At 45.4% G+C, this 21978-nt stretch overlaps 1 protein-coding gene across 1 annotated transcript; it reads left to right on the top strand.

The window, feature by feature from the left end:
* The first annotated feature begins 11303 nt into the window (after positions 1-11303).
* On the top strand, positions 11304-19574 carry LOC118829082 (TBC1 domain family member 20-like). Its single transcript, XM_036736025.1, has 8 exons — positions 11304-11430; positions 13622-13801; positions 17158-17238; positions 17535-17721; positions 17890-17991; positions 18245-18386; positions 18581-18765; positions 18974-19574. The coding sequence occupies exons 1-8, from the start codon at positions 11304-11306 to the stop codon at positions 19215-19217; spliced, it is 1248 nt and encodes a 415-aa protein (XP_036591920.1). The 3' UTR covers positions 19218-19574.
* The last annotated feature ends 2404 nt before the right edge of the window (positions 19575-21978 follow it).

Genomic DNA, 21978 nt, shown 5'->3' on the forward strand with positions numbered 1-21978 from the left:
CTCCTTTTTGTGTTCTGAACTGGCTTTTCCTTTCACACAAGGTCCTCATGGAATGATCAAGTTCCTTACCCCAAATTAGAACAGACTTTCTGTGGAAATGATTCTGATTGATTCAAGAAGGAGTCTAGGCCTTCTTCACACCTAGAGAACAATTCTGTGTTCCCACTGAATAAATCTATTGGGAGTTAGCCCCTTGATACTTACTTTAAATTGGGTAGGTTGATCCCAAAGAGATCATAAAAACGGGAAAAGGACCCACATGTACAAAAATATTTATAGCAGCTCTTTTTGTAGTGGCAAAGAATTGGAAATTGAGGGGACGCCCATCAACTGGGGAATAGCTAAACAAGTTGTGGCATATGAATGTAATGGAATACTACAATGATGAGCAGTCAGACTTCAGAAAAACTTGGAAAGACTTAAATGAACTGATGCTGAGTGAAATGAGCAGAACCAGGAGAACATTGTACAGAGTAACTAACAGCCACATTGTGCAATAACTGACTTTGATAGACTTAGCTCTTCTCAGCAATGCAAGGATCTAAGACAACTCCAAAAGACTCACAATGGAGAAAATGCTATCCACATCCAGAGAAAGAACCTTGGAGTCCGAATGTGGATGGAAGATACTATTTGTTCTCCTTTTCTTTTGTTGTTTTATTTTGTTTTTTCTTTCTCACGGTTCCTCTCATTAGTTCTAATTCTTCTTTACATCATGATTAATGTGAAACTATGTTTAATATGAATGAATAAATAGAGCCTATACAAATTGCACACTGTCTTGGGAGGGGGGAAGAGAGGAAGGGGGAGAGAATTTAAAACTCAAAATCTAATGGAAGTGAATGTTGAAAACTTAAAATAAATAAATAACAAGCAGGAAACAAAATATACAGCATTACAAAGAAAGTCAATTATATTGAAATACAGTTTTAAAATTGGGTAAAATTGGGTAAAATTTTAAAAATTGATTTATTTCTTCATTTGAACCTCACCGTGGAGGTACCTCTTATCAAAGATAAGGGAGGTCCATTTTCCTGAGTTCAAACTACAGTCCCTATCTGGCTGAACTGGTATTGATAGTTCTACTTGGTGGAATTAAAAAAGTTGTTGGTTACCACCATAGTTAAAACCAATAATTACTTTATTCACCTGGTGTTTCCATATAAAATCTTCCCTAGGCTGGGGGATGATGGGCCAAAAACCTGCTCCTCACCATGTTCCTCTCACAATTTGCCCTGTTTTGTTTTGTTTTCTCAAGGAGAATCTGATTGCTGCAGTAGAAATGACAAGAATCTTGTGTGCAAATGACCACTCTATCACTATGTCCAAAGGGCAATCTACTGTGCATACCCTTTGATCCAGCAATACCACTAATAGGTCCGTATCCCAAAGAAATCATAAAAAAGGGAAAGGACCCACATGTGCAAAAATGTTTATAGCAGCTCTTTTTATGGTGACAAAGAATTGCAAATTGAGGGGATGCCCATCAATTGAGGAATGGCTGAACAAGTGGTGGTATATTAATATAATGGAATGTTATTGTGCTATAAGAAATGATGAGCAGGCAGATTTCAGAAAAACCTGGAAAGACTTACATGAACTGATGCTGAGCAAAGTGAGCAGAACCAAGAGGACATTGTACACAGTAACAGCAACACTGTGCGAAGATCAACTATGATAGATAGCCCTTCTCAGCAATACAAGACAATTCCAAAAGACTCATGATGGAAAATGCTATCCAGAGAAAGAACTGATGGAGTCTGAATGTAAATCAAAGCATACTATTTTTCACTTACTTTTTTTTTCATAAGTTTTTCCCTTTGTTCTGTTTCTTCTTTCACAACACGACTAATGTGGAAATATGTTTTACATGATTGTACATATATAATCAATATCAGATTGCTTGCTTTCTTGGTGGGGGAGGAGAGGGAGGGAGGGAGTAAAATTTGGAACTGAAAATCTTTCAATAAATAAATGTTGAAAATTGCCTTTACATGTAATTAGAAAAATAAAATACTATTAAAAATGACTACTCCATCTTAGAAACTGTGGAGGAGAAGGAGAGGAAAGCCAGACATAGTCTGACATGCTCCCTAAACTGGGAGAACAAATTCCAAAGGTTCAGAAAATGAATAGGTAAGATGTTATGGTGCGGCAGCCAGGCAACACAGTGAATAGAACATTGGGTCTGGAGCCAGGAAGATCTGAGTTCAAATCTAGCCTTAGCCGCTTACTAGCTGTGTGACCCTGGGCAAGGTACCCACGACATCTGAATCGCTAAAAGACCTCTGGGCCCTCAACATTGCATAAATATGGAAAGACATTGGGGAAACAGAAAGAAAGATGGGGTGAAGGAGAAGGTATGAACTTTTGAATGGCTAGTGGGAGCCCCCAGAGCTACAGATATGTGGGGAAACCTAGACCCTAACATGTTCTTTGTTTCCTAATCCCTTCACATTCAGAGACTGCTAAGGGCCAACTTCCTTCCGGGGAGATCATTTTCTCCTTTGTTGAGCTGAGATTTTATCTCACTCTCAAGTCAAAGAATTTATTTACTCTTGCCTATCTACTCTAATCTGTATAATTTCCTTAATTTTTGTTTACTATTGGCTTGGATGAATGTCTTTGGTAACTATTGGAAGTTGTCCTTTGCTTTGGGTGGATGGGAGCTAAGCTGGCCAAGAGTAAGCTGTTACCTTCTTCTTTGGAACAATAGAGGAAAGTAGCTTTTATTCTGAATCCTTAACAGAGTCCTGCAAATAAACATTTATTTGTTGCCCGGCACTGTGAATGAGCCCTTTGGATGGGAGCAGGATGAGATCTCAGTACAGTGAAGAGAGAGAGAGGCCCTAATGTCACCCAAAAGGAAATTCACTGAGGTCTCTAAGGAGGTAAGCTGGAAATCAGGGACATAATGAGGAACTTCTGCAACTTCCAGAGTCTTTATCTCTCCCTCTCCAAATGAGTCCCTAAGAGAAAGCTGAGCATCATGAACGTCCTCTTTGGATGAAGGAAAGAAGAATGTCTCACTCCATCAAAGCTCCCACCCTAGCTCACTGCTCAAACAGAAAAGCAGCCATTCTTCGGCATTCTCTCCTACAATTTGGAGTCACAGCTAAACAGCATCAGGTAAAAAGCCCCAGGCTTGATTTGGAACTCCTATGAGTTTCAACCATCTGTGCAAATTCAATTATGACTCAATCAACAGGATTGGTCAATCAATAATAGAAGAGTCAAAAAAAAAAACTCCATCTTAGAATGCATTAAGAAAGATAGTATCTAGATCTAAGCAGGTGCTGGTCCTTGAACAATCTGCCTTGGCCAGATCGTATCAAGATTGTGTTTGGTTCCAGGCACACATTTTAGGAAGGATATTGCCAAGTTTCAGAGTATCTAAAATAGGATGACTAGAATGGTAAAGTACCCAGAGACCATGCCATGTGAAGACAGGTTAAGGAACTGGGAATGATTATCCCAGAGACGAGAAGATTTAGCAAGGACTTCAGAGCTGTGTCTAAGGACTGAATAAAAAGTCGTCCCATGGAAAAGTGCAGAGACTTGATCAAATTTTGACTACAAATGAAAGAACTAGAAGCAATAAGTTAAAGTTACAAAGATGCAAATTTAAGCTTGATGTAAGCAAGTGGGAGGGAGTGGCCCCTTTCTGATTTGCTCAGCTTTATTAAGTGGAAGAGTTGGAAACAAGGACAGGTGCCCATCACCTGGGAAATGGCTAAAAAAAAGTCAATGTGAGAATATAAGGGAGTATTACTACTCTATAAGAAGCGAATCTTAATTTGGAGAAGCATGGGGAAGTTTGTAGAAATAGATCCCAAGCGGAGTAAGCAAAACCAGGAAAATGATGTAACAATGACATAAACAGAAAAAACACTGTATATTATTGAGATAACAAAGGTTCGTCCCAGGGAAGAGAAGAAAATGTCCCTTCCTCTTTTGCTCATACTGTCAGATGCATTTGATATGTGGGTCAATTTTTCTGCATGCCTTTTTTTCCCTCTATTTTTTAAAATAAGTTTTTATTGCTGCCTTTTGCTTTTTATATCAACATAGTTTTCCCCTGTATCCTTCTTCCTCCCCTTCTCAGAAATCTATCCCATATAACAAATAGTATTTTCTCTTTATTTTTTTATTTGTTGAGGCAATTGGAGTTAAGCTGACTTGCCCACGGTCACACAGCTAGTGTCTAAGGCCAGATTTGAACTCAGTCCTACTGACTCCAGGACCAGTGCTCTATCCACTGTGCCACTGCCCCCTTCTCTTTATTTTTTAATCTTTGCTACAAGGATGGTTCAATGAATGGAAGGAGAGAAATAATCAGAAAGAAATGTGATATAAAAATACAAACTAGTAATACCAATAAGTGTGGTTTCTTTTTTAATTAAAAAAAGGGTGGTGAATTTTCCTTCATTAGAGGTCCTCAAGCCAAAGCTGATGACTTCTTGTTGGGTATGCTGTAGGAAGCGGTCCCTTTTCCTCTTGCATTCGATGTTCTGTGAGGTCCCTTCCAACTCTGAGGTTCTGTAATTCAGCTACCCTTCTCACATTTCAGCCCTATTCCTGGTGAAGTGCCATTTAGAGATGGTTCCAAGAAACCAGTAACAGGCTTGGGCCTGTGCTGGCAATGAGGAGTGGGAGTTGGGGATGGAGATGGAGTGGGTAAGGGAGTGATTGTAGGATTACAACAGAAGCTACCAAATCACATGGCATGAGCCTATCCGGGACTCATAGAAACAAGCAGCTCAGGACAGATGCCATCCAAGGGCCCCCTGAGGAGAAGTTAGTAGGATGCAACAGAATCCACATAGCTCTTCCCTTGGTTTGAAGACCACGGCCATGATGAAAGCTAAGGAGTGAGGGGCACATAGGGCAAAGGAGGCACAACCCTCCCCTAAGAAAACCCCTGGTTTCAAGGTGGGCACCCAGCCCCTGCCTTCAGATAGCTCTGTACTTTCTACCTGCACCCTCCAGCGTGTGGGTTTTTCTACAAAGGGAGTTTCATCCCTGGAATGTTTCTTCCCCAGAGGGAGAACAGATCTGTGAGATCCTAGGAAGGAGCAAAATCTTTGTGCAGTTATACTGGCTCCCAATTCCCACTAAAACGGGCAGGCTAGGTTCCCAGAGGGAACAATATTACTTGATCCCCTCAGGTTTTTAGGGTTAACCTTGAGGGGTTAGGATTTTTATTATTGTTGTTCATCGGTTCCCATAAAATGTGCCCCCCCAATCATTCAACCAGTTGACAAGCAAAGATTTACTAAGAAAATATAAGAAAGGACAAAAATTACAAAACATTCTTGAAAACAAAAGTACACTTTTCCCTCCGGATATGCATCATCTTTGGGGAGAGTGAGATCAAACTTAAAACACATAGTGAGGCATCATTGTAGAGAACGTATGGATCTGAGGAGACCCTTTCAATTCTTGCGAGTCCCTTTATCTTTTTGAGGAGTCCCCATCAAGTAGTGAGAGCAAAGCATCTCCAAATGATGAGTCCCTCCCTTGCTCAGCTGGCTGAAGGGTCAGTCCACTGGCGAATTAGGTCAAGCAGGTAACTGGGCTAACATGCCGCTCCTCACTGGACTAAGTTGCTTGGTGCTACTAGCTACTCTCCTCCAGAGATGCTGGACCTCTGATGGCCCTGATGAATTTTCCTGGTCTCACTAGTCACCTGGGCACTTTCCTTTTTAAAGACTCATAAGCTGGGTGGCAAAGTGGTTAGAGTACCAGCCCTTGAAGTCAGGAGGACCTGAGTTCAAATCCAGCCTCAGACACTTACTAGCTGTGTGACCCTGGGCAACTCACTTAACCCCTATTGCCTCTTAAAAACTAAAAAAAAAAAGACTCATGTATCTTAGATAAGAAAAGACTAAACACCAAAGAAACAGGGGCACTACGTATCCACAAACACATTAAAGCCAAGGGAGATGGGGCAGTCATTGTCTCTCTCTCCATCTTGCTTCACTCCCAGTGGGAAAGGCCCAAAAGGGCCAAGGAAAGGCTGTATCTGAACAGAGTTCTGGTTTTATCCCTGCTGAGTCATTGGCCCTTCTAACTCTTCAGCAAATCAAAAGACTCCACATCCCCTCTGAGCATCAGTCACCTCCGTTACTCATGCCCTGAAGTAGGCTCACCAAGCCTCTATGTCTTAAACAGGAAGGAAATATTGCACATACTCCATATAGGAGGATAACAGGAAGGGCGAATGTGAACATATCCTAAGGACTTGGCCCTCATTGGCCGTTCTCCCATTACCACACTTCCTCTTTAGATAATTATACAGTGACATGCTACCTTTCTGAAGATTTAAGAAAGACAGCACAAGGGCCCATGTAGGCGACTTGAACTACTGCCTATTTACTATCACATACAGTCTCTATGTAACCCATCTCTTGGTTTTGGTGATAATAGTAATAGCGACATCTAGCATTTATAGATCACCTACTATGTGCCAAGCATTTTACAAATGTTATCTCATTTGATCCTCACGACAGCCCCAGGAGGCAGGTGTTCTTATTATCCCCATTTTACAGATGAGGAAACTGAGGCAGAGGAAGGTTAAATGACTTGGCCAAGGTCCTACAGCTAGTAAATGTCTGAAGCAGGATTTGAACTCAGATCTTCCTGAGTCCGAGGCCAACACTCGATCCATTGCACCCCCTCGCTGCCCTTTGGTATAGCTGGGTCTGCACTTTGGTCAAAAGTTGAGTAATTTCCCTGGAAATTCTGAGAGGGAAACAGATTGGTGAGATGCTGGGAGGTGGTAAGATTTGAGCACAGGCACAGAAATTTCTAACATTTTCCTATTTCCTCTTCCTTTTGCAAGCCCTGTCCCAAAGCCAATTGGTATAGGCCTCTCTCCTTAACGGTGGAGATGAGTGCCCTGCCCTGCTTTGAGAGGCAAGGCAGAGTTGGTGAGTGATGAGGGAGCTTCAGTGCTCAGCCAACCCCTCTTTGGGACTATTCAAGGCCAGTCCCTTTTGTGATTCATCAGTCTTCAATTTGCTTCAGGTGCTTTGGCTTCTAGCCTTGAGCAGGGGAAAGGGCCAACCCACCTTAGAGTGCTGAAGGAAAAGACTCTGGGAAGACACCAGAGGAGCTGGTAGTCTCCAGCATGACTCTGGAGAGTTCCCAGCTTGCTACTGGGGGCAGTTTTCCCTTGGGTGAGATCAACAATTTTCTCTCGGTTGAGTGGGGTTACCTCCCTCCCAATGGGAGAACTCCATCACTCTGTATTGTCAGGTATATATTTTCCTGTGTGTACTTTTCTGATTTCTGTTTGATATGGATAAATGGGTTTCTTTGCTATTCTCTATGTGTGTTCATTTGGAACGGGTTTTTGGTAGGAAAGAAGTCAAACTTTTGTAAAAGTGATCAGAAGTTAGATGAAGCTGATTATATCCTCCAGCCTAATGATATTTAAGGGAGCAGATAGATATAATTCTAGCCAGTAGCCCCTCTCTCTGAGGAGATCAGAATGGCCTCCCAGCAGCAACATCCTGCTTCCCATCCTGGCAGGAATTAGTCTTCCTTGGAGAAGAGGCAGGGGGGAATAGTCTAAAGATACCTATACTGCTTCTCTTGGAGCCATACGACAATAGCCTTTGTGATATGTGGGCCCTTCTCTATACATGAGGCCCACTCTTATATTTTATCTTTGAAAGTGAATTTGTAAAGACTTATGTGAACTGATGCTGAGTGAAATGAGTAGAACCAGGAGAACATTGCACACAGTAACAGCCACATTGTGTGATGACTGACTTTGATAGACTTAGCTCTTCTCAGCAATGCAAGGATCTAAGACAACTCCAAAAGACTCATGATGGAAAATGCCATCCATATCCAGAAAAAGAACTTTGGAGTCTAATGCAGATGGAAGCATCCTATCTGCTCTCCTTTTGTTTTGTTTTGTTTCTTCTTTCTTGTGGTTCCATTAGTTCTAATTCTTCTTTACATCATGACTAATGTGAAAATATGTTTAATATGAATGTATAAATAGAGCCTATATCATCTCAGGGAGGGGGGAGGAGAGAGAGGGGGAGAAAATTTAAAACTCAGAATCTTATGGAAGTGAATGTTGAAAAATAAAAATAAATAAATGTTTTATATATAATATGTATATATAAAAGACAATGAATTTCTGCTGGCTATACAGGGATGGTAAGCAGGTTGCTACATCAGATAGACTGAGGCTCCTTGTTGAAAAGCCATTGACTTTGGGAATTGGATTCCTGGCTTCTTGTGCTAAAGAGAATTTGCGTCTGCCATTTTCTTCCAGGTGCAACAAACAGAGACACATGTACGAGTGAGTTTGAGGCTCCTTGTCTGCCACAGGGGTGGATAGTAGCACACTTTAGGAGCTGAAGACCTATATTATAGGCAGGTATGAACCATACTATCTACTATGACCAACATAGGTGTCAAGATAGAAGACACTAGACCAGGCCTGCACAACATACAGCCCATGAGCCACTTGTAGCTGGTGGGGCACATGTTGTACAGGCCTATTTTTCATCCTCTACATTTATTTGAGGGCTGTCCGAAATCCTTTGGTGGGCTGTATGTTGTGCAGGCCTGTAGTAAACTATGAGTGATGACCGCTGTTATAGCTTGAATTTGCACTTGTGACAATGAGGACCTATGCAGGACCTATTAGTAGAAGTGACTGGATGAGACCAGGAGCAGAAGTACAGGACTCGATTGAGTGGGGAGTTCACCCTGCCAGAGACAGTCAGCCGTTACGAAATTCAGCAGAGATAGGCACTATAGGGCAGGGATACCAACCTCTCTCCCTGCCCTGCCCTTGCCTTCCTATTTACGCTGCAATGTCCACACTCGTCCCCCTCCCTCCTCCCTCCTCCACCCCCCAAAAAAACACCCATGCACCCATGTGCACACATGGATGCACTCACCTTCCCCCTTTTTATTCTGCTGCATGAGCACAGTGAGCTCTTGTGTTTTTCGAGGCACCAAAAAGCTGGAAGAAATTCTGGTTAAGAACAATGCTTCATGGAGGAATGTTTAACTGGTTTCTTTGGTATTTTGCAACCATATTTCATGTAATTCCTCTTGCTTAAATTTAGAACTTGGTCAGCAACCACAAAAAATCTCAGAAGCTGGAGAGGGATGGTAGTCAGAACATTTGTAGGCTGAGTGCCCTCTGGTGGCCAGTGGAACTAATGAAACTTTATAGGGAAGCTATTTCATGAAGGCCTCAAGAGCAACTCTAGTAGGGACTCCCTTGGTGCAAAAGTCAAGTAGAGCACCTCATTATGGACAACTCACATATTGCACTTTATTAAGATAAATGAAACCCCTGCCTTCTTGTAGGCTTAAGGAAAGCCTACAAGGGAAAGGGGTAGGCTAATAATATTACTTCTAATAATTAATAATCTATCTCCTATCAAATCATGGTACATAGCAAGTGTCATCTCTGTCCTATAAATTTGATAGTACAGAGCTCAGTTCAGAAGAGATGCTAAATAAATGTTTATTGAATGAATGATTGACAAACATAAAATACAGGTCGTTCTGGAAGGTTTCTTAGAGTAGGGATCAGGGCATGTCAATCAATCAATCAAACAACATTAAGCACCTACTATGTGTCAGGGACTGCGCTGTCAGAGTGTGTTAGAGGAAAAAGGAAAAGGAAAAGGTTCCAGGTCGGGGCTTTGGCTAAAAGGGAGAATGGGAAAAGGACATTTCATAGCTAAGGTTCCCAAGATATGCCCAGTCATCAATTGTTCTCTAGCAGCAAGACTGATCACGGCATATCAGATGAGTTCAGATGCTTTCTGGTGTGGTTCTTGTTTTCCTCGTTGAACCCATATACTTTGTTCTCTTAGTCTTGCTTTCTTCCATCTACATTAGTTCATCTAGGCCTTCTCATGGGTGGTAGGCTAGGCTTACACACATCACAAGGGAGAAAGAAGGTACCTAGGAATAGCCAGGATTTCACAGGGGAAAATCCCTAACCTGCAGAGCAAATAGGATTACCAACGATTGGGAGGTGTTGGGGCAGGGTGGGGGGCGATGCTTTTGGACAGTGATCCTATATAAGCAGCTAGAACATATCTTTTGTTTCATAAATAATTAAAAAATTTGTGCTGGTGATTTATCCTGAATGTCCCCTTCCTTCCTCATATAAAATCCCTCAAGCTCACAAAGGAGCATCTAGTACCTACCTCCCTAGACCCTGATAAGAGAGTATACCATCAACAACATATGCAAATCTGCTATCATTGAACCAATCCTCTCTGTTTCACTTGGTCTCGGATGACTGGCAAAGTTGGCTGATGAAGGACTTTGAGAAGTGATATCATCCAAAGAGACGGTGTTTGGAGGTTAGCCACCAAGATTAGACCCAATTCTCCCTAAGCCTAGAGCTTGGTGGTTCCTAGGGCAGAGGTTGTTACCCACTGGAGCCTGGAAGGAAAAAACTCAAACTCTGTGCGACTGTACCTGCCATCAGGCACATCGTCTGAATGGGGGAAAGGAAGGCATCCCTTTCTACACTTCCTGTTTATATCTTGTTTCTACAAAATTATTTGCTTGTAGACTGTGAGCTCCTTGGGAGCAGGCGTTTCCCCTTTGTTTGCATTTCCAGTACGTAGCAGAAGGCCTGGAACAGGACACTTCTCGACTTCATAAGGAGAGGTTTTGGAGCTCTACCCCAGATAGAACTCGAACCAGCATCGCCAACATATATCCTTGCTCTCTATTCATCACCGTTGTCCTTAAGAGCTAAGAAAACCCACTTTAAAAAAAAGCCCACTAGATTTCGCCATCTTAACACCTAGGTTTGGGAACCGCCAAGGACACTAAACTTCCTCCTAGTTCTCTTTTCTAATGGTGCAGTCATTTTCCGTTACATTCCTACACTGTGAGGCGTTATTCCCCAATCAACGTGCACCTTTGTTTCCTTCCAACTTTTTGCCGTAACTGGCCCATTTCACAGAGATGGCAGGAGCTGACCCCTGCTCTCACACCCACAGGTTTCCGTGCTTCCTTCCAGGAAGTCCAACTAGGGAGTACGTTGCTCCACCCTGCCAAGGGAACCAACTCAGGGAAATTAGTGATTAAAAAAAGACTACACCTCCCAGGCAGCCCTGCGCCCAGGCCCTCCTCCCCCGGGACTTGGGCGCCAATTGGCGGAAGTGAGGAGTGACCGGCTGGATGACCAATGAGTTCCTTGGGAGGTGCCTTCAGGAGCCAATGAGCAGAAAAGGGTGGGGTTTGCAGCAGCTGCCCGGCTTTCTAGACTCAAGAACCGAGGTGGCGGCGGCATGAGAAGGGTCCGCGGAACCGGAGACCGCCGAGGAGGCCGGGATCGGGGCAGGACCGGGGCCAAGGCTGGCGAGGGGAAACTGACATCGCAGCAAGTCCGTGGCCTCAAGAGTAAGCCGAGCACAGGTGAGTGAGGGGCTAGGAGGGGGCAGCCGGTCTGGGAAAAGGCCGGTGAAAGGAGGAGCTGACTGCGAGAAGAAAGCCAATGGAAAGACGAGGAGTAGTGAATTTGACCAATAGCAATAGGGCTTGAGGAAGAAAACCCAATGGTGGCACAGAAGACTGGGAACCGGGCCGGTGGAAGGCGGAGTCAGGGGAAGGGAGGCGGGGCTTTGTTGGGAACGTGTCCAATGAGGGTGTGACCTGTAATTAAATTCCATTTAATTTAACTAGTATCGAGTGCCTGCTAAGGACTTGGCACGTGCCATTCCCCGAGGGTGCAAAGATTAAAAAAAAAAAAACCAATTATCCCTGCGTTTTAGAAGTTTAAGATTGATTGATCAATTGATTGACAGGGCAGATCAGTAAGTACATACTGTGTGCCAAGTAAATCCAAATGAATTGGGGAGGAAGGACCATCCGAGAAGGCCTTAGATTGGAAGTAACACTTGAGCTGAGCTCTGGTGGGAGAACTGGGAGCATTCCAAGCATGAGGGACAGCCCCCGGGAGGGCTCTGTGCTAGAATGATGATGGGGGCCCGCACCGGAGATCAGGAGTTAATGGTGTGTGAGGTAGTGAGAGAATAAAGTGTGAAGACTTCACAGGGTATATGTATATATATATATGTATATATGTATTTATATCTAAAATGTTTGAGAATCAATATTTAGAGAAAAGGGAAATGGGATAAATTTGAATCTGTGGGAATCTGATTATTTAGCCTTTAGGAATGTCTTTCTCCCCCTTCTTCTTTAGATTTATAGCTATCACCCCAGCGGTGAATAGAATACAAGATTGTGAAAGCTTCCCTATGAATAACTCATGCAAGGCAATATTCAAATAGAGATAGTACAAATTTAGTTAGGATGTGAACCTCACCAGGCCTAAGTTTCGTTTTCCTATAAATCATATGATTTCAGGGAAACCAGATGATATTCCCCTGTCCCCTTCCCCTAGCCTACTTACAAATAGCCATCTTAGCATTAAAGTTTCCCTATAAGGTAATTCTGTAGTTTCTGTGCTTGTATTGGGTAAAAACTTATTCCTGGTTAGATTGTGAGGCCACTCATCTCCAAAAATGGGGACAGGGGTCCAGCCTCTGGGGTGGGATTTCTTAGAATTGTTTGTACAAGGGTATATATCTCCCTGCTTGCCTTCCTCCGCTTGCCTCTCTTCACTGCTATCTCCGCCCTGGTAGTGAGACATGCCTAATTCTCGAGACTTGATCAAATAAAGCTTCTGGTTTTTTTTTCTACCTTGAGAAACCAAGACATCTCTGTTTTTTTTCACTTGAGCCAGTGGTCTTTTGTCCCACACAATGGTGATAACTATTTCTGCAGAATTGGTTTCCTTTATAATCCTATTTTTTACTTTGAACAATTAAAGATATTATTCTGAGGAGGGTTCCATAAACCACTTCCGGACTGGAGATCACAATACCTTTTGGAGACCAGCAGAAAACCAGACGATTGAAAGTGGGGGGCTTTGGAATTTGGACTTAGTGAAGATTGAACTTGTAAGGAAGAGGGTCAGGGAAGTGTCCACTGCTGTGTGAGGGAGAGATTTGGTCTGCTTGGGGAGGGTTTTAGAAGGGACCTGTCCAAAAAGAGGAGCCTTTGTTTGAGAGCGCTCCTATGGGCAGCCAGATTCAGGTTAAGGTCTGTTCCCCACACTTGGAATGCTCACTATTCTCCTCCAAGGCTCAGATCAAGGGTCACCACCCATTTCAGGCTTTCCTGGATTCTCTTTCCTCCCCAATTCATTTGTATTTACCTAGCATGAAGTTTGTATTTATTGATCAGCTCTAAGCTTAGAAAGTGTTAGGGGAGGGTTTTTTCAGTTAAACAGTTTTACTTTCAGGGGTGTGGGGAGGTGGCATCTGTTTGTCTATCTGAAAGCTTTAACCCCAGGAATCTTAGGGGAAACTGGAGAGGGGAGAAACTGAGCTCCCCTGCCAGTGCTCAGGGATCTCACAGACTAGTTTAGTGGCAGTAAGATGAATAAATTGAAAGATTCCTGGAGCAGATTATACTTGAATTGGGATGGACCAGCCTAGGAGGACGGTGAGACTTATTATGGGGAAGTGAGTCAGGGGAATCTTAAGGGTCTGGTAACTGTTCTCAGGACTTCATGGGGTTTTGGCTTCTGTCTCTGCAGAATCCTGGAGAAGGCAGAAACTGCTGCAGATTCATGAAGCCCTGAGCCAGGACCCAGTAGATGTGGAATTACTTCGAATGGCTGCCCAGAGCCGAGGGGGCCTACTTAGTGACCAGGTCCGGAGAAAGGTCTGGCCCCGGCTTCTGGGCCTCAGTCCCTATGACCTGCCACCCCATCCAGGTGTGAGGGCAAGGGTGTGAGGGGGAGGCTGGGAGAGAAATGAGAGGGAGACAGAAGTAAGCACTATCTTATTCCTAAAGTCCTCCACCACCCTCCAGTTCCACCCTCGAACGGCTGAAATATCTGGAGACAACAATGGAACCTCTGGGCATAAAGAGATGGACAGAATTCCAGAGCTCAAAGGCACTTCAGGAATTCTCTAGTCCAACACATTCCCCAGCTCATACCTGTGCTGGGGTCTTTGGACTTCAGTTTCCTTATCTATAAAATTAAGACGTTAGACTGGATTGTCTGTAAAATGAGAGGATTGGACTATTATGATGAAAAGATCCCCAGATTTAAAGATGGAGGACATCAGTTCAGATCCTAGTGCTGCTGACTTATTCTGCTTCTTACTCTGTGCGACCTTGGGAAAAGTCACATAACCTTTCTGGGCCTCACAGCCCTCATCTGTAGAAGGAGGGGGTTATATCAGATGACCTCTAAGGTTCCTTTTAGCTCATGTCTGTAATCCTATGATCTCCAACTGCTCTTTGAAGATCTCCAGTGATGGGGAATTCCTTATTTCCAAATACAGAGCATTCTACTCTAGGATAGCTCAAATAGTTGTAAAATTCTTTTCTGCTAGTGAGTCAAAATTTGCATCTTCCAGCCCACTCCTAGTCCCAATAGAGGACATTCCAGAAGTCACCGTGTAGTTTTACATTAAAGAGACCTAGGTCCAAATCTCACCTCTTCCACTTCCTAGCTATGACTTGTAACTTTCTGAGGCTTGGTTTCTTCATCTGTAAAATGAGGATGAAAAAAAAAATCTCCGTAGCAAGAAAAGAATGGTATAGAAGAGAGAACCTGAGGAATACCCAAGTTCAAGACTAGCCTTTGGCCTTCAGGGGCTCCAGAACTCTTTAAGTTACACAAAAATTGCTGATCTTCCTCAATGGAGGTAGTCTCCATACTGGTAGTTTCTTGCGGAAAGGAAGGAAGGAAACAAGTATAAAGCACCTACTATGTGTTAGGTACTGTGCTAACTGCTTTACAGATGTCATCTCACTCTTCGCAACAACCCTGGGAGGTAGGTGCTATTATTATCCCCGTTTTACAGTTGAAAATGAAGCAGACAAAGAGGTTAAATGATTTTCCCAGGGTCACAAAGCTATTAAGTGTCCGAGGCTGAATTTGAACTCAGGTCTTCCTGATTCTAGGCTCAGTACTCTGTACTCAGTACACTGAGTCACCTCTAGCTACAGCAGTGAAATCACACACAGGTCCAGGAGTGTGTGTGTGTGTGTGTGTGTGTGTGTGTGTGTGTGTCTGTCTGTCTGTCTGTCTATACTTGTGATGTATAGAGATTGGACAGACAGACAGAAAAATACTACTGTGCAGGTTATTGTTAAGATAAAATGAAATAACGCACAGCAAGTGCTTTCCAAATCTTAAAGCCCTATGCAAATTTTAGTTGTCATTGTTATTACAATAAGGAATTATGGCGCTATCTCAGGAAAAAGGAATTAGACTGTCTCTGTTGGACTTCAAACCACCAGGACCTCTGAAGCTCTGAGCTCACACACAGATTGTGTTCATTCACAAGGCCCAGCTCAATATGTTACCATCTCTTTGTCTCATTATGTCTCTACACAGAGTTTATTCAGAGAAGTCTCAGAATATAACTAAAGTCTATGTCTCTATAGACATAGGGAAAAGTATCGTTCCCCCCTCCCCACCTCCTCAGACCTGACACAAGCACTCAGGGTAACCTGTAGTTATCAGATGTAGGGTAGCCTTTATTTCATGCTACAGAAAGTACATAAACAAATGTGGGAGACTCATGAAAGACTCATAATAGCCCACAAGCATTCAATATAATTGTCTTCCCTTGCCAGTGGTGCCTTCATTTTCTTAGGGTCCTATGCAGACTCCACAGTGGACAATGCCATGACTCAGTGCCACCCTAGGGCTGTTAAATGGGCAACCATCTTCTTATTGTCTCTGTACTGTTTGAACAACTCCTACCTTGGCAGCAATAATATCCCAGGAGATAGCGAGCTTTTTTATATAGCATTTTAAAGGGGTCAAAAGCACTTTATAAAGATTATGTCATATGATTGTCAGATACGTTTATCATGTTTTCTTGTAGAAGATTTTCTGATAAACTTGTTATCCCATATACCAACCAAAATTCCTGGCTTTGAAGCAGGCTTCCACTGAGAAAGTAAAATACTGTAAGTATGGAGCTAAATTTTTAGTGTTAATAAACAACAATTCACTGACCTGGGTTTCAACCAGCTCCTAGTTGGATGCTTACAGACAAAGAGAACAAGTAGCACTGGCCAACCATGAGTTCAGTGTATATGCTGTCTGCCTGGGAAAACTAGTGTGTATCCAGACCTGTTCCTGAGACTAGAGGTGTTAAATTCCAGGCTGCAGAATTCTAAGGGAACTCAAAACCAAATAAAATGTAATTGGGAAATATTTAACAAAATAAATAAAAATACAACATAGATAATGTTAACTTGTGGTTTTCTAAGGCAGTATGTAGCCAGCTGATTTCTGTTTCTCTTTGAGTTTGATACCACAACTTTAGGCTGTGAGACATTGAAGCTGTCTATGATAATACTCATGGAAGGGGTGAAGGTTATCTGTGATACCTGGGGAGCTACAGTTAAATGGAAGAGTTGAGAGTTTGGAACTCCTCTCCAGAGTGTACCATCATTGTGGGTGATCCTTTTGTCATTAAAACGGTTGTTCCTGCTTCATTTGTCCTTGGATGACTGGCTGTGAGCAAAGTTGACTGATAAAGGACTTTGAAAAGTGATTCCAGCCAAAGAGATGGTGGTTTGTTTTTTTTTTTGGTTGGGGGTGATTAGCTCCACCAAGATTTGGTCCATTCTCTCTGAGTTCAGAGCTTGGAGGCCAGAGATTATTATATTACAGTACAGTAGAAAAGTCTAAACCTCTCTTCCCTATGATAGTACCATAGCTGAGGATCAAGGGACTTGGAATCCAAAGACCTGGGGTTTCAGATTTTAGCTACCTGTGTGACCTTAGGCAAGACACCCCTTCTGGTATCCTTGTTTTTTCGTCTGTAAAGTGAGGGTATTGGACGTGTTGATTTTGAAGGTCTACTCCAGCTCTAAATCCTAGGATTTTTAGATACTTGAAGAAATGATTAAGTTGTCACCTCTTCTCCTTGACCTAGTCCTTCTATAGCATGGTCTCAAGTCTGCTGACTAGCTGAGGGTATTGAGGAGGGCTGAGGGTGGGTGGGTGGGTGGGAGCAAGTTGAAATCTTGGGACCTTGAAGGAGGGAAGGCCCTCTGACCCTAAACTCGTGCTTCCCCACCTTTCGCTTCCCACAGGCCGAAGCCCGCTCCAGGACCATAGGGACTATCACCAGGTGCAAATGGATGTGGAGCGCTCCTTGGCCCACTTTCCCCGGGGTAAGTTGGTTGGCTTGGGCTGGGGACAAGAAGGGCAGCCAGGGGGTGAGTGAGGAATTGGGCACAGGGTGATAGGGTAGTGTAATAGAAAGAGCACTTGACTTGGAGTCCAGTGGACCTCAGAACCCATGTAGCTTTCATCAAGTCATTTTACCCCAGTTTCCTCATTTGTAAAATAAAGGGTTTGGATTAGATGTTCTCAGGTCTCTTCTAAGTCCTATGGGGAAGGGAACTTGGAGAGCCAAGGAAGGGATGGTGACAGTGACAGTGGCTCTCCTGCCTTTCTGCCTGGGCAGGGATGCGCCCCGAGCAGAGGGCAGTGCTGCAGGAGCAGCTGGTGGCGGTGATCCTGGCTGTGCTGAGCTCCCGGCCAGAGCTGCACTATTACCAGGGTTACCATGAGGTGGCACTGGCTCTGCTGCTAGTGCTGGGGCCCCGTGCAGCTGCTGCCTTGCTGGATCAACTCTCCATGCATCATCTCAGGTACCCAGGGAAGAAAGGGCATGGGCCTGGGGAGAGGTAGCTCTTCTCGAATCAGCCTAATGGATTTAGGGCATGAAGGGGCACAGCAGCTCACCTAATATCACCTCAGAGGAGCTTGAGGGAGGTACAGCCTAGGCAGCTTTCTCTAATGCCTGGGACACTCATCAGGGACTTCATGGATCCCACAATGGATAACACTTGGCACATCCTGAATTATCTGCTACCTCTGCTGGCCCGGGAGAGTCCTCAGTTATACAGCTTCATGGAGAGGTTGGTAGTGCATTCTTGAGCCCTGTGGGCAGGGGGGAAGGGATCAGGGACCAGAGCCCTGTGGGTAGGTATATGGGCAGGGCAAAGCATGACCCGGGACCTGTAGTGGGTGGTCAAGGGGCAGTGGGTCAGTTCCAAGCACCAGCTTGGAGGCTGTGTGTAGGGGAGAGAGGGAGGATGTTATCAGGAGAGTGGGACAGACTCAATGAGGCAGGAAGGTGCTCAGCCTAAGGCCCCAGCCTGTTGGTGCCAGGGCCGAGGTGGGAACAGTATTTGCCCTAAGCTGGCTGCTGACCTGGTTCGGCCATGTGCTACCTGAGCCCACCCACGTGCTGCGTCTCATGGACTTCTTCCTAGCTTCTCACCCGCTCATGCCTGTCTACGTAGCCGCTGCGGTATGGACTGATCAGGGCTGGTTGGGCTGGGGATGAAGGAGGCTTGGGATCAGAGTTGTACCCTGTGTCCTAAGTGGGCCTATGTGGTGGGAAGGAATATACTGGGGACAAGCTTTGACCCTAGAGGTCCAGATGGGGAACGCGGGGTCCAGGTGCCTAGCTCTAACTTAATGCCACTACTTGTTATCCCCCAGGTGGTTCTGCACCGGGAGCCAGAGGTCCTAGCAGGCCCCTGTGACATGCCAAGCCTGCACCAGCTGCTATCTTGCCTGCCACAGCCCTTGCCCACTGAGTCCCTCCTGGCCCAGGCCTTGAACCTCTTTACCCGACACCCCCATTCCCAGCTTGCCCAGGAGGCTGCTGTGAGGACCCATAGCAGGTAACCTACTGTAGGCTGGAATCTAGGGCTTAGGGGAGACACCCAGGAGAATGGGGGACAGTGGGGCTTTTGGTGAGTGGTGGGATGCCAGGGTGGGTCCTGAGGGAAATGGACTGAGGAGGAGGCTGGGTCAGGGGATGTTCCATAATCCAAACTCAAGATGTATCATTGATTTCCCCACCCCATCCCCCCTCTTCCACTTCCCCAGCTTATCCATTGAGGGCTCCTTCACAGCCCTACAAGCAGCCTCAGCACACCAGCGGCCTGACTGGGTCCTACAGAAGCAGCGGCAGCAGCCAGGATGCCAGAAGCCTTCAAGGAGTCAGAGTAGGCCCAGCACCCTGGTAAAAGCAGCTGTATGGGGTCTCTCGGCCACATTAGGGGCAGCAGCCCTAGCTGTCACACAGACTGCACTGGGCTGGGGCCCTGAAGTTCTCTGGAAAATCTTCTAGATAGACTCATCCCATTGGGACCCCAGTTGGCTTCTAAACAGTGGACTGACCATCATCAGATTGAGCACAGCTCTCATAGCCATGGCTGGACTGACCAATCATGATAACACTGGTAACAGTAGCCATCTGGACAGGGGGAGTTGAAGAGATGGCCAGGAAAGGAAGGTCAGACATTCTTCCCCTCCCTGCCAAGGGATAGAGGCATTGGAGAGGGCTTATCTGAGGACACTGTGCTGAGGGACAGAACTGAGGAGACCTCTGTCTGGACCAATCTACCCATCTGTCTCCCTCCTTCCCCAGGGCAAAGGTGAGCCATCATAGTTTTGTACCTGGACCAATAAAGTCATAGCAGCCTAACTCCCTGGCTCCTGGGGAGTGCATCCTCTTCTCCATCACTGGGCCAGGCCAACCCAGACAGGCTTGAGGGAGTGGGGGGGGTTTATCTGCTTCCCCTAGCTCCTAGAAAAATGCTATGCTACCGCTCCACACGGTTCATGCAGGGAGAACAACTGGGCATGAGAATCATGGGGCCTGACTTTCTCACCCCTCCTTCAGGTCTGGTAATCAAGATGAAATGAACACAGAGACAATCTCACAGACAGAAAGACAGTCAGACACATAGATTGAGGGAAAAGACTAAAAGAGGTCTGACAAACTGAGGTGTATGGAGAAAGGCAGATTCAGAGAGGGAGGCAGATAGACTCAGGATAACACAGAGTCCTAGGAAGTATGCTATCGAACAGACAGAAAAGGGATAGACCCAGAGACAGGAGATGGAGAAGGAGAGACAGATAGAAAAAGAACCAGACTCCAGAAGAAGAGTGAAAGACCAGAGGGCCACTATGATCTAGAACATGAAACCCAGGCAAGCCCTCTAGATGCCCTCCCTCCCAAAGGACCTGCTTTTCCTCAGGGTAGGGAATCCCCCTCCAATGTTTGAACACTGCCAGATCACAGGAAATTAAGTCTCAGGAACAGAAGCAGTTCTATCAAGAGTCGCGTTTATTCTCCTCTTGGAGGTGCGGTGCTCCGGGGAGCTGGTGCTATTGTGCTTAGGAAGGAGGTCTGTCCGTCCGTCCGTCTGTCCGGCCGGCCCCGAGCCCCCCGGGCCGCAGCCCCAAAAGCGGGGCATGAGGAGGAGTCAGGCGGAGGGGGAGAGGGGGACGGCCCACGTAAAAATCCCAGCCTGTTGGGGCAGGGCAGGAGGAGTATGTACAAGGAAGGGGAAGGGAAGGGAGTCATGTGCTGCAGAGGGGAACAGGGGGAGGGCACAGCTGCCCTGTCCCCTCACAGCCTGAGCTCTCCCACTCACGCTGGGTGGCCCCGGGGCCTGTTGCAGTCAGTACAAAAACAGAGGTGCTACCTATTACACGTTCCTTCTACCTGAATTCGCTAAGGTGGGATATTGTGCTGATTCAGAGATGGGGAGTTGGGGAGGGAAAGGAAGGAGGGACCCATGGCTTTCCACGGTAGGACAGGGGGCAAGGCATTGGGGAAAGGGGGCCCCCGGCCTGGCCCAGCGGTTGTGAGACCTGCTCACTGCTTAGGTAAGTAGGTAGACCATGTGTGTGCAAGCACAGAGGAGGAGCACAGGGGAGGTAGGGAGGGGCCCAGGGAGGTTTGATATGTATGTGTGTGTGTGTGTGTGTGTGTGTGTGTGTGTGTGTGTGTGTGTAGCCATGTTTGTGTGACTGTGGTAGTGTGTTCCTGGGCGTGTGTGTGTGTGTGTGTGTGTGTGTGTGTGTGTTCCTATGTTCTGTGTACAGCTGCATTGGTGTGCCTGTGTGTGTGGCTTGTCTGGGTGTCCTACAGGTTGGAAGACTATCCGGCTGTGCTTGAGTGTGTAAAGTGGATGCATAGCCCCCTTGCTCTGTGTCTTTGTGATGGAATGGGATTGGAAGCTCCCTGAGGGCAAGGACCATATCTTAGCTTCTTTTTATGTTTCCCTTAGCAGCTAGTGCAGGCTTAGGCTCATAGAGGGTGTTCTATGAAGATGATAAAATCTCGGAGCTGAGAGAGCAGCAGATGAAGTGAAGTGAGCACTGGGCCTTGAAGGAGGTAGTCTCGTGAATCCCACCTCCAGCACTTACTAGCTGTGTGAATTCCCTCACTTGTAGAATGAGTAGAATATTTGCAGTACCTATTCCATAGGGTTGTTGTGAGGAACAAGTAAGACAATGTATGTATGTCAAGGACTTTGTAAACCATCAAATGTTCTAGAAACATCAGCTCTGATTAGCCCAGCCTGAACTTGAGCTGAAATCCTCTCGACATTATCTTCTGGCCAGACTCCACTTGAAGACTTTCAGTAATAGGCAGCCATCCTCCTTTAGGACAGTTCTACTCTTTAGAATTGTCTTTTTTCCTCATATCAAAGGGAACTCTGCTTCTCTATGATCGCAACCCCTTTGCTCCTATTTCTGCCCTCCGGAGCCAAGCACCAGTTGAGTATATGAATGAATGTGTATGCGTATCCACCACCATATATCTGTGCCTATGTTCATGGTAGTGATTGGTGGAGAGGGTTGTGATGGTGGCAGGGCAGGGAGGGGAAAATGTTGTGATTGTGTTCTGCTATATAATTGTGTCCCTGGATGTATTGTGGAATGATGGGTGAACCTAAGGCAGAGGAGCGGAGGTCCCTGCACTCCCCCAAACCCTCCTTCTGGGGTTCCTAGAGTTGGAAACCTCATCTCTTGAAGTTGGGGTGGTGACTATGTGTGTGACGGTGTAAGGGGGTTAATTCTGTGTTAGCATTCAA

Source organism: Trichosurus vulpecula, chromosome 1 (genome assembly GCF_011100635.1).
Source record: "Trichosurus vulpecula isolate mTriVul1 chromosome 1, mTriVul1.pri, whole genome shotgun sequence".
NCBI lineage: Eukaryota > Metazoa > Chordata > Mammalia > Diprotodontia > Phalangeridae > Trichosurus > Trichosurus vulpecula.